This window comes from Bombus bifarius, unplaced genomic scaffold (assembly GCF_011952205.1).
Source record: "Bombus bifarius isolate JDL3187 unplaced genomic scaffold, Bbif_JDL3187 scf7180000008243, whole genome shotgun sequence".
In the NCBI taxonomy this organism is placed as follows: Eukaryota; Metazoa; Arthropoda; class Insecta; order Hymenoptera; family Apidae; genus Bombus; species Bombus bifarius.
In genome coordinates this window covers 635,277-646,704 of record NW_022884537.1, presented here as the reverse complement: position 1 = coordinate 646,704, position 11,428 = coordinate 635,277, and the positions used below count along the sequence as shown (strand labels likewise).

The window sequence follows — 11,428 nt, the reverse complement described above, 5'->3', positions numbered from 1 at the left end:
GCTCAAATGAAATTTCCACGGATTATCCCGCGAAGATATGTATGTCGGGTTTACATTGGAATTAGGGTTAGGGGCGTGAAACGAATCTTCGTTTGGATTACACGTGTCGTTATGCAATAGAGAAGACATCGACTAGTGCAAATACGATTATCATAGAACTGGAAAAGTTTTTTTTTTTTGTTATTTAAAATTTCACATTCACAATTTGTCCAGTAGGACATTTGGTAAAATATTATAGCGGTGTGCTAATATAACATGTGGGTGGCTACCCCCAGCGGGGTACCATCTTCGTGTTTGTTAAGATATATCCTTTGTGAGATCTGCTGGGTGTTTCCTTTTTAGTCTTCTTTCTATGGTTGTGTTGAACGTTTCCGCTGCCAGCCGATTCAGGTGCGTTGCTATTCTTTCTCTGTACCTTCTTGCGAATCTGCTAATTTCTTCCTTGACCGTTGGTATTCCAAGGTCTTTCCGTATGTCCTCGTTTCTAACGTACCATGGGGCGTTTACAATTGATCTAAGAATTTTAGCTTGGATTGTCTCTATTTTGCTTATATGGCTCATTGCTGCTGTTCCCCAAAGTGGTAGTCCAAATTGGTTTAATGATCGTTTTGTATATTTTTAGTTTGTTTTCTATGCTTAGTTTGGATTTTCAACTTGTTAACCAATACATTTGTCTCCTTGGTAATTGTATTTTGTCTATTATAGATTTAATATGCTGTTTCCATGTGAATCGTGTATCTAAGTGGAGTCCTAGGTATTTGACTTGCCTTGTTTGTATTATGTGCGTGCCGTTCAGTGTAATGTTTGGTGGTATCTGTTTTCGCAGTATGAATGTAATGTGGTTGCATTTATCGGGGTTTGCTTTAATTTGTTTAACTTGAAGCCACTTTTCTATGTTTGTAATATGTTCTTGTAGTAATGTGACTGCTGTTGCAGGGTTAGTGTGCCTGACTAGTACAGCTGTGTCGTCCGCAAATGTCAGTATTTTGCTATTAGTAGTTGTTGGCATGTTGGCCGTGTATAGTGTGTATAGAATTGGTCCTAAGACGCTTCTTTGCGGAACCCCTGCCTTGATGTCTTTAACTTCAGAGTATGTGTCTTTAATTTTAACTAGGAAGGTTCTGCTGCGTAAGTAAGATTTAATTAATGGTATATCTGCTCCGGGAATTGTTTTCTGATTGATTGAAGTAGACTTTCGTGGTTTATTTTGTCAAATGCTTTCTCGATGTCCATAAAGAAGGTTGTGCAGTATTGTTTGTTTTCTACTGCTAGAATTATTTCATTTGTAAGTCTGTGCATTTGCTCTATCGTAGAGTGTTTGTTTCTGAATCCAAATTGGTGATCTGGTATTAATAAGCGTGTCTATTATCTGGGCCTCGACAAATATTGGTGGTGGTTTTGTAGTGTTCGTTGATTTAGTTGTGTTTTTGGTTGCTGGGTCGTCGTCTATTTCTTCCGTAAGTGAACTGAAGGAGTTTCTTAGTGGTAATTCTTGCAGCCATCGCTGCTTTTCCGTATCTAGATTACCTGTTATTTTTCTTTTTTTGTTATAGCTGGCCACCTTCCATCTTTCGTCCTGTTGAGTTGTTTCTTTGTTGGTTTCCATGTCAACTTCAATTGTGGCTGAGCAGTCATGTCCTTGATTTGTTTGTTGACTTGTTTTTGATGTGTCTGTTGTTTTGTATATGTAGTACTGATTTTCTTTGTTTATAATTTTTATTGGTGTAATTTTTTTCATGGTAGGTTTGCTAGTCTTCTTAATAGAAGACACGGGTTTCCACCATTTGGCTATAGGCGTAGCCGTTCTTAACTTTCTCTTCCCCACTTGCCGCACTTTTCTGAAGCACTACTTTGCACGTCCAGTTAGCTCGGCTACTCGGGCAGTATTGTAATTACCATTAGGTGTTTAATGTTTTCCAGCCCAACTTATGATTCAAATGCAGTACAAGATATTTAACCGAAGTCGTTTGTTGGATTTTCTGATTTAACAATTTAACCTTAGAAGATTATTTCTTCTTAAAAATGAAGGCAATGTGCAAACAGTTGTTTGAGTTTAATTGGATTTTGTTATCTCTCGTTTAGCGTTCTATATTATATAGGTGCTTTTTAGGTTTCTTGTTGCTATTTTAATGTTTCCATGCTTGGATGGGGTATATTCAGATGTTCTTTTTCTTTTTTTTTTATTGTTCAATTTGTACTTTACAATTTGTCCAGCTGGACATTCGGCAAATTTTTCTAGCTTATTTTCAAATGTGAACGTAGCAAAGGAATAAGTTTCCGTCTTCAGCGTTGTTAGCAATAAACAAAATAGAAAATGGGTTCGAGGACACTTTCTTGTGGAACCGTAAATTTCTTTGAGAGAGGACACTTACACTTCTAATTTTAACATACAAATACCTATTCGTAATGTGGGAGAAAATAATTCTAAATGTGCTATTCGGCAGAATTGTTTATAACTTCCTTAAAATCCTTCATTTTATCATATAATACATAAAATCATTCAGACTTTAGCGGAGGCTTTTTCCACATTGAGAAACAACGCGGTGCAGTATTTTCCTTCTTCCATTGATTTAATTACGTCGCTTGTCATTCTGTGTATTTACTTTACTGTATTCTAATTTTTTCTAATCTAAATCGTTGGCCTAGGATTAGGTATTTAGCTATTGGCAGGGTAGGTAGCTACGCTCGTTAAGGCCCGAGACTGAAGACGACGCGTCGTGAGTTTCGAATCCTCACCCTGGATATATTTCCAAAGGATGAAAAAGCCAAAAATCTCTCTTACAAGCCCAATATACAACAAGGCAAGCCAGAGCTCCCTTGTGTGGTGTGTTGGTACTTTCCGCGAGTGCTTGGTAGAGTTGGTTGGTAAGCACTCCAGGGCCAACGCGATCACTCGCACTTGATCCCTACCGTCCTGCCCGTGGGGGTTTTAGCCGGTAAGAGTGCTTGGCCGGCACTCTACCTTCTGCCGCCCTGTGTCCCCAGGCTCACAGGGCGGTGAGGGTTGTTAAGGTGTCTATGAGTATTTCCTCCACGAAAAAAAAAAGAAAAAATAAAAAGCGCACAGGCCCAGCATTCAGATAAAAGAAAGAAAAGAAGAAAAAAGAAAAAAGAGGAAGAAAAAGAAACAAAAAAAAATGTTTTTAATGCGGTGGGGAGGGTAATGGCGGTAAGGAGGCCCAGGACCGTCCCGCCGCCAGGTCGCGACTTACAGGGGAGGTGGCGCTAGAGGCAATGGCCTCCTCTAGCGCCAAATTAATCAGTTAGGAAACTTTTAGAATCGGCTCACCATAATGAGGACGCGGGGAGTGCACCGACAGTCATTCGCAAGAGGTCCCGCGGCATTCCTGTCACACGCGTAGGCAGGCCATCCTGGAGTTTTAGTCGGTAAGAGTGCGACACCGCTCTGCTGCTGCTGCAGTCCACGAGGATTTCTCCACGTACAAAAAAAAAGCTATATTATAATAAATATTATTATAATAGCTATTATTATAAAATAGCTATTTAGCTATTATTTCATCCATTCATCTTTTGTCAATTGTCTTCTCTATTATTTTGGATGGCGGATTCCATAGTATGAATCGAAGAATCGAATAGTTTTAATATTAACATATACATTCAAACTATAATATATTAGGTTGGCAACTAAATGATTGCGGATCTTGTCATTACCACTTAATGGCAAAATCCGCAATCACTTAGTTGCCAACCCAATAGTACAAGATTCCTCTTGTTTCTATCCTATTCGTGGCTTGCGGAGAATGTCTGGAAAAAGAAAGTTGGCTTGTCGCGTCGATAGCTGGTTATGGAATGGCTGGACGAGTTTTTGTAAAATTCCTGAGTGGGAAAAAATAAGAAAAGTTAAAAGCCTGATGCTGCTGGGGGTGTCTCTAGTCTTCGTCTCGTTCAACATTTACGTTCGGCTTAAAGCCATCCGTTCTTAAACAATGGCTGAAAAAATGATCCTGGTTAAGTAGCGACTCGACACGACACAACATACGATTAACAGATTCAAGGAAAAGCCAGAGTACAATATAGATATAATTGGAAGGAAAGTTACTGTTTACAAGCGGATGGTGGTTTTAAATTCTTATTTGCTTTTTATAACACTATCTCTGCACATTTCCATATCTGTGGAAAATTCTTTAGCCTGAAGATAAAAATCTTACTCCTTTGTCCGGAATTTCTTTTAATATTTTTGCTGTTATTATATCGTATTCAGATGTTTTCTTTTGTTTCTATAAGTTTTTGATTATTACTTTATTTTCTCATTTTTGCTTAAGATTTGTTACTCGTTAATGCAGTCGATATTTGGTTCTTATGTGTTTAAAGAAATAATTTTTTTGCAACTCCTTCCTTACAATCCAACGTTTGTAGCTTGCCGGATGATTGTTTCTGCAATTTGCACAGATTACCTTTTTTATTTTTTTACATATGAACAATTAATCGAGAGATACATACCTGAACATTTGACACGAGTCGGTAATTTATTACAATAATTTTTCGTGCGTCCATGTCGTTCACACACTGTAGAATGTTATTAGCTCCTGGCGTTCCTACTTTTATGAACGTATCACATACCACATTGGTATCATAAATTTCCTTGTTGTGTTTGTCTTATTCAAGTTCAGAGAGAAACATTGACAATGGTGTTAATGCGACACTTTTGCTTAAGTAAATTATGTTGTGTAGCTTGTGTCTCCTTTGCAATTCTATGTTAAGTTTTGGGTGTTTAATTTACTTATAATTCTCAATGAGAATTGATTGTAAAAAGTCTACCAAATAAATCAATTCTCATTGAGAATTATAAGTAAATTATTCTGGTGTGGTACTATAACTTGAAATATAAGTGTTTATTGTATGTTTGATTCTAGTTGAATCTAATGCTTAAATCTAGAGAACATAACATGTATGTAGATTAATTATTTTTCAAAACGTACAATATGAATATCGGTGCAAAATTTTTCATAATTATCTATGAATTAATATATTTTGAAATCTATCGGAATTAATTAAATATTTCTGCTCCTTCCGTATTTCTGTAAATGTATTAAGGGGATGTCCTGATTTGAATGTTCTAAAACAGCGTATTTTTGTGATTTCTTTTAGAAGGGAAAGAAAGAAACGAAGTTATTGAATTTTCAGGTATAGTTTTATATATATTTAACGAATACAAAAAAATTTTTTTTTAAGTAAAGAGAAAATTATAACAGATTTCTAAGCCTATTTCATGGGTTGCAGTTTTCAATCGGCGGGAAAGATCCACCTCGTAATTCTTGACTGAAACAAAAAACCAAAAAAGGATTAAATTATTATATATTTTTCTTCTCGATGAACTAAAAAAAAGGCAGAAAATAGTGTAAAATTAAAAATTTTGGCGGGTTTAAGGAAAAAATGTGTTTTTTTAAAAAGAAAAAATAAACTTCAAGGTGCTATAACAATTATTTAAATAAACTTTTTGACGAAATTTTTTAGTTCATCGAGACAAGAAAATGTTAAGGAAATTCGAGGATTTGGGAATACAAATTATTGGCTATATTTCCCATACAACAGTTATACATCTATATTCCTCTCTAAGAACGTCTTGCACGCACGCTGGTTGCCAACCGACTCTACACTTCGGTGTCTCGATTAACTCTGACTCTCGCAACACACACACTTTTCGACTCGCACACTCTGACCTTTCGGTCGTCCCACCTTGAAACCGTCCTTCTGATCTAACGTTGTCTATTGTTTTTCTTCTAACATCTGGCAACAGTCTTTTGTTTCCACTGAGTCCTTGACGCCCTCTAACCCTTACACACACACTCTCATGTACAGTGTAAATGTATCACTTCCCTAACAGAAAAATATATAATAATTTAATACTTTTTTGATTTTTCGTTTCAGTCAAGAATTACGAGCCGAATCTTTCCCGCCGATTGAAAACTACAGCCCATGAAATAGGCTTAGAATTGTTATAAATATATAAATAGAAATAGGCTTAGATTTGTAATAATTTTTTTTTATTTAAAGAAAATTTTTTTTGTAATCGTTAAATATATATAAAACCATACCTCAAAATTCAATAACTTTATTTCCTTCTTTCCCTTCTAAAAAAATCACAAAAAGGCGCTATTTTAGAACATTCTAATTCAGGACACCCCATTAAATAAACCTGTTTTGCTTTTCATTCTAACAGAATTTAGAAAACGAAACATATTTCTTGAATGAATGGCGTATTATTAGGTTGGCAACTAAATGATTGCGGATTTTCTCAATACCACCTAATGACAAAATCCGTAATCACTTAGTTGCCAACCCAATAAGTGTAAACAAGTAACTACGATAAAACTTAATTACGTAAATAATAAATCAACACGAAAAAACGTCAATATGTGTTAATACAGCAAAATGCTGATAAAATGCAAGCATTCCGTTTTTAATCTGTTATTCATTCTTTCACGACGTATTGTTTCGTCACTGTATAAATCTTATGTAAACAGTACCAAATGTAAAAATGTAAACAGGATATTTCAGGCTATATAAAACCAGCCACTGACTAAATGTTTATTACATTCAGACACACCATCCAACGAATAACATACATATAATCAAAATGTATCGCTTCCTTCTGGCTCTGTTCGTCATCATGGCAACCTATTTTGTTTGTAAGTATCTATTTTGAATAATTATTGAACTTGTTTGCATGTGCATATATAAGGCGTTTCGTTGTGTGTATTTTTCTTTTTTCTGTTTTTGTTTTTATTTAGAAGAATTTCACAATCAATTCTCATTGAGAATTATAAGTAAATTATTTTGTGTATTTTGAAAAAAAACTTCTGCAATACCTATATTCAGTGAAGAAAGTATCTTAACTAGCGTTGTATAGTTTTATTAAAGAATATACTGGATAGATAATATTTGTTATTTTATTTAGAATTGTAATATTTATTATTGGTGTAAACAAACAAAATTTACATTTCTTGTTGCCAAATAATCTAAATAGAACTGTAGGATAGGAGAAACAAAATTACATACATAAAGTTAGGCACACGTAAATTTATTATCGACTTCGTTCTAAATGAATCATCAATCAGAATTGCATTCCTTTTATAATCTTTATTATTCTTTTTTTTAATTTAAGATATTCTTCCATTTAAATAAAATTCGCAGTTTTAGAACTTTATTCGTAACGTATGCTTTGTCAACTCATAACTGTTTCTATAATACTTTTCGACTCTTGTTTACATTTTACATAACTTTTAAATATCGTATAAATATTTAAGTGAACAAAGATAAGCGTGTAGCAGACTGTAGAAAATTTCTTATAGGAGTAGTGTTCAACATCGAGTCTGAGTCATTTATGAGAGAATGTTAATTTTAAATTAAAAATATTAATTTCTAGTATTATAAATTTGAAAAGATTTATTTATGTAACAAGTTTAAAAATTTCTATTATCATTTAACAAATGAATAGTGTTCAACATTGAGTCTGAGTCATTTATGAGAGAATATTAATTTTAAATTAAAAATATTAATTTCTAGTATTATAAACTTGAAAAGATTTATTTATTTAACAAGTTTAAAAATTTCTATTATCATTTAACAAATGAAAACAGTGACCCAGGCGAGCTGCCCAGTTAACGAAGTGTGGAATGACTGCGGTACTGCCTGCCCGCTAACTTGCGAGGAACCTAATCCCAGAATTTGCTCATTGGTTGGTATTTAAAGTCTATGGAAAATGTGTTAAACATATTATAGTCTCGTATAACATAAAATAATACTACAGTTCTATATACCAATAGTTATTTAATCATAAGTTACTTGTATCGAATACAACAATAGATTAAATATTATTTTATATTTTAGCAATGCGTTCCAGGCTGTGAGTGTGTAGATGGATATGTTAGAAACGAGTGGCAAAAATGTGTTGAACTAGATGATTGTTAATGACAAAAAAAACATTAATTTCTCTGGAGACGATGTAAAAGAAGGACTATTACTCTGACTATTATTGAATTATATTCACAAAAATTCCTTTTCATTGAATAGACGTCTATCTAATATTCTATTTCATATATGCAGAAATCAAATAAAAAAGATTAATTTATATGCAAATGGGTTTTACCTTCTTTTCTATAATAAAATTTTGGTTTAAAATAATATAGTATGGATACTGTAAGAAACTACAACTATTTTCGGAAGATTTGCAATAATAATTTAATTATTTACGAGAAACTACAAGGCAACTTTTGTTAGAAAAAACCTCCGGCTTTTCAACTTTGTAGTAGTTTGTAGACCTCTTACAGTTCTGTACAACTTCAATAAAAATATCAGGCAGTATTTTTCTTACTAAATTAAACTATCCTTTTTCATTATTTAATTTCACAATCCCTTTTTCTTTTTTTTTTATTTATTTATTAATATTTGCAATCAATTCTCGCATTTTCAGTAATTATTTTCAGTAATTTTTTCTGGCGTGGCTAATTATTTATAATAAGTTAATACTTATTATAGATAAGTATAGTTTATAAGTAAGTGTTATAGTTTCACAATCCTGTCTTCATCTTCGGTGTTCGTAATCGATACGTGTGTAGCGGCACTCGACAGCAAACTTCCCAACGGTTTCTGTCCTGTGCCTTGCTACACAAAGACCCTATCTTTCGGACAACATGATTGCTAGATGTCGAAACATCTTCATAGCATATTTTTAACTAGCCTAAGGACCCGCTATAGATCTTAGGATTTCTCTAACTAAGGTTCTTCAAACGAACAAATAGTCTTTATCTTAGCATTCTCTAAATTTATTACTAACTACGGAAAAATACGGGAAATACGGATTTTCTTACGTATGATGCTTCTCGCTAGCAACTTTCTCTCGAGGGCGATTAGCATCCTTCCTCAACCTAGAGATTAACCAATTAACAGATTAATTCCATTTCCTTCACTTTCCTAACGAAGATTTTCCTCGACGAATCTAATGATCTCGTATCCTTAAACACACCCCATCATAATTTTCCTCCGTAGCATCATCGTGACGGAAAGTCAGTTGGTAGTTGATAGATGACTAGAGTTCCTCGACGCATCTTGGGCAATCATCATCCGAACTTGTACAGCACACTTTGCTCAATCGCTATCATAACGCATCGACTAGAAGTCGAACTTGTAACCGCGAACCGCTAAGTGCAATCGCAATTGTTAATAAATATACTGTTAATTATACTCTAGTATTTGTGCAATACCTATTACGACCTATCCACTTCATGTGTTACTCTAAATGTCGAATCTTGGGTTTCTTGAATTATATTTAACACTAGGTTTACGAATTAAGGTGCTTGGATCGAAAAATAATTGATTCAAAAGATAGTGTAACTTTAAACTTATTAACCCTTTGTCCTACAACGAGTGAGGCTCGTGGTAAGAAATTTGGGCAAGAAATAACAAGCACGAGCCTAAATCGTGGTACTTGGTTCACGAAAAACGTAAACAACACGTGTCAGACTCGTGGTTCAGTTGTTTTCGATATTTTCTTACTTTAGTTACGTGTAATTTTTTGTTACGTTTGTAATTTGTTGTTATAATTCCTTAAAAGAAGTAAACGATACTTATACCTACCATGTCAGTAAATAGAAAATCTAAAATTGATGATAGTAGTGAGAAGTATGTTATTATATTATTGAGATATTGTGTTTCCTATTGTGTTTCATTGTTTCGAAAAATATCACAAAGTTGAAGATTACTTATTTTCTACGAGTTTTCTCAAAGCATTATTAATTTAAACTAAGTATAAATTCATAAATTGTTACCGATACATTGTCATTGATACATATACTTTGAAATAATAAATTATTTTTCACTGATGAATCTATCATAATTACTTCCCAGACGTTTTAAACGAATTAGTTGTGCCCAAACGTGTTTATCATTTCACAGTTCCTTTCGTTGCGCAGAAATATACATGTCATAAGGCTCATACATTTTGCGCAAGTTCGAGCACACGACTAAACAGCTAAATGGCTCGACGCGTGACCGACCTTCTTGTTTGTGTGGTCCGAGTAATCGGGAGTTGGCAGGCAGAACAAAGGATTAAGGTATTAAAAGACAAGGAAAGGCAACACAGTGCTTTTATGTTTTCCTTGTTTTTCATGCGATAAGTTTTACAAGATTAAAGTTAAAATATTTTTTAGATTAATAATTTTTCGGCCTTAAGTATCTTCATTTTTGTAGAAAATTAAGTATTGCATCGTATAGGTTATAAAAAAGTGTATACGTTATATTTAAAAAAATTACATTGGCACTTAAATTTCTTTGAATGAGAATGTAAAAAGAATGGAAATATCTCATTAAGTTCCCCCATGAAGTTCAATAACCCCCATCTGAAAAATTTTTCACATTTTTGATATTTACAGAGATAATCACGTGTGCTCATTTGAAACGGGCGTACAGAATATAAAAAACTATGCCTTTTCCGATTATCTTTGTTAGCGCGTGAAATGACAAACAAAAAGCGAGTTAAGGTGACATATGTATTATATACAGGGTGGTTGGTAACTGGCGGTACAAGCGGAAAGGGGGTGATTCTACGCGAGAAAAGAAGTCGAAAATATAGTGTAGCGGCACTCGACAGCACAAATACCGCTACTCGACATAAACAATTAACGGACGACGGTAACGCAGTGGTTAGCGCATTAGGCTACGAACGTTCGGAACGCGGGATCGAATCCCGGCGACCGAATTCCGATTTTTATTCCACGATTCTAAATAGGAAGAAAATATAGCAGTACCCCCAGCAGCGACATCTACAGCCACCAGCCACAATCATCACGGACTCGACTCATCCTCTACAATAGAATAAATCTCCTCTCCAATCTTCCCGTAGCTGGGACAAAGACTGTTTGTTTGAAGGACTTTTTAGTCAACTAAATTCTAAGATTTATGACGGGCCCTCAGGCTAGCTGAACATGTACTGCGGAGACGCATCGAAGCTGCCTGTCCGTTTGCAAAACATCTTAATTGCCGAAAAACCCAGGTTTTATAGCGGGTCCTCGGGCTGCCGGGACTTGTGCTGTGTACGTGCCTCAACCTCAGGTATTACTTGTCCTAAGGAACCGTTAGCATGTTTTACTGTCCGATACCTCTATGGGTAGTTCCTTTAATGAGGGTCATAACACCGCTCCGCACCTTTGTTAGACGGAGCGCCCGTCCCGTTGACCGCGGCTACGTTGGGCGACAGGCTGTCGCCCCGAGTCAAAGCTCACCGTCACTAATCCCGGACGGTTACCATCGGCTTGGATAACTGCGATTGTTTCATTACGGCTATAGTAGACTCTAGATTACAATGTTAGGAGGTTATCCTGAAGTTCCAGAGGGGCCCCGGCGTCCTTTCGTCTCAGACATATATTATATATGATTGTCATATAAATGCGTTAATCAGCCATGTCACTGC

At 34.9% G+C, this 11,428-nt stretch overlaps 1 protein-coding gene across 2 annotated transcripts; it reads left to right on the top strand.

The window, feature by feature from the left end:
* The first annotated feature begins 6,520 nt into the window (after positions 1 to 6,520).
* On the top strand, positions 6,521 to 7,944 carry LOC117211765 (chymotrypsin inhibitor-like). 2 transcript variants are annotated; one of them, XM_033455986.1, is made up of 3 exons: positions 6,521 to 6,650; positions 7,602 to 7,699; positions 7,852 to 7,944. In XM_033455986.1, exons 1-3 carry the CDS (start codon positions 6,599 to 6,601, stop codon positions 7,930 to 7,932), a joined length of 231 nt encoding a protein of 76 aa, XP_033311877.1. In that variant the 5' UTR covers positions 6,521 to 6,598; the 3' UTR covers positions 7,933 to 7,944. The 2 variants fall into 2 exon arrangements, with proteins under 2 accessions (XP_033311877.1, XP_033311879.1); XM_033455988.1 differs by lacking the exon at positions 6,521 to 6,650 and having other exon boundaries at positions 7,592 to 7,699.
* Positions 7,945 to 11,428: the final 3,484 nt, after the last annotated feature.

What these genes read in the sequence shown, in the direction of transcription:
- LOC117211765 (XM_033455986.1), top strand. Translation starts at nt 6,599, where the DNA reads ATGTATCGCTTCCTTCTGGCTCTGTTCGTCATCATGGCAACCTATTTT. An exon ending in CATGGCAACCTATTTTGTTT is followed by an intron (nt 6,651 to 7,601) that starts GTAAGTATCTAT and finishes AAATGAAAACAG; the next exon opens with TGACCCAGGCGAGCTGCCCA. An exon ending in ATCCCAGAATTTGCTCATTG is followed by an intron (nt 7,700 to 7,851) that starts GTTGGTATTTAA and finishes TTTATATTTTAG; the next exon opens with CAATGCGTTCCAGGCTGTGA.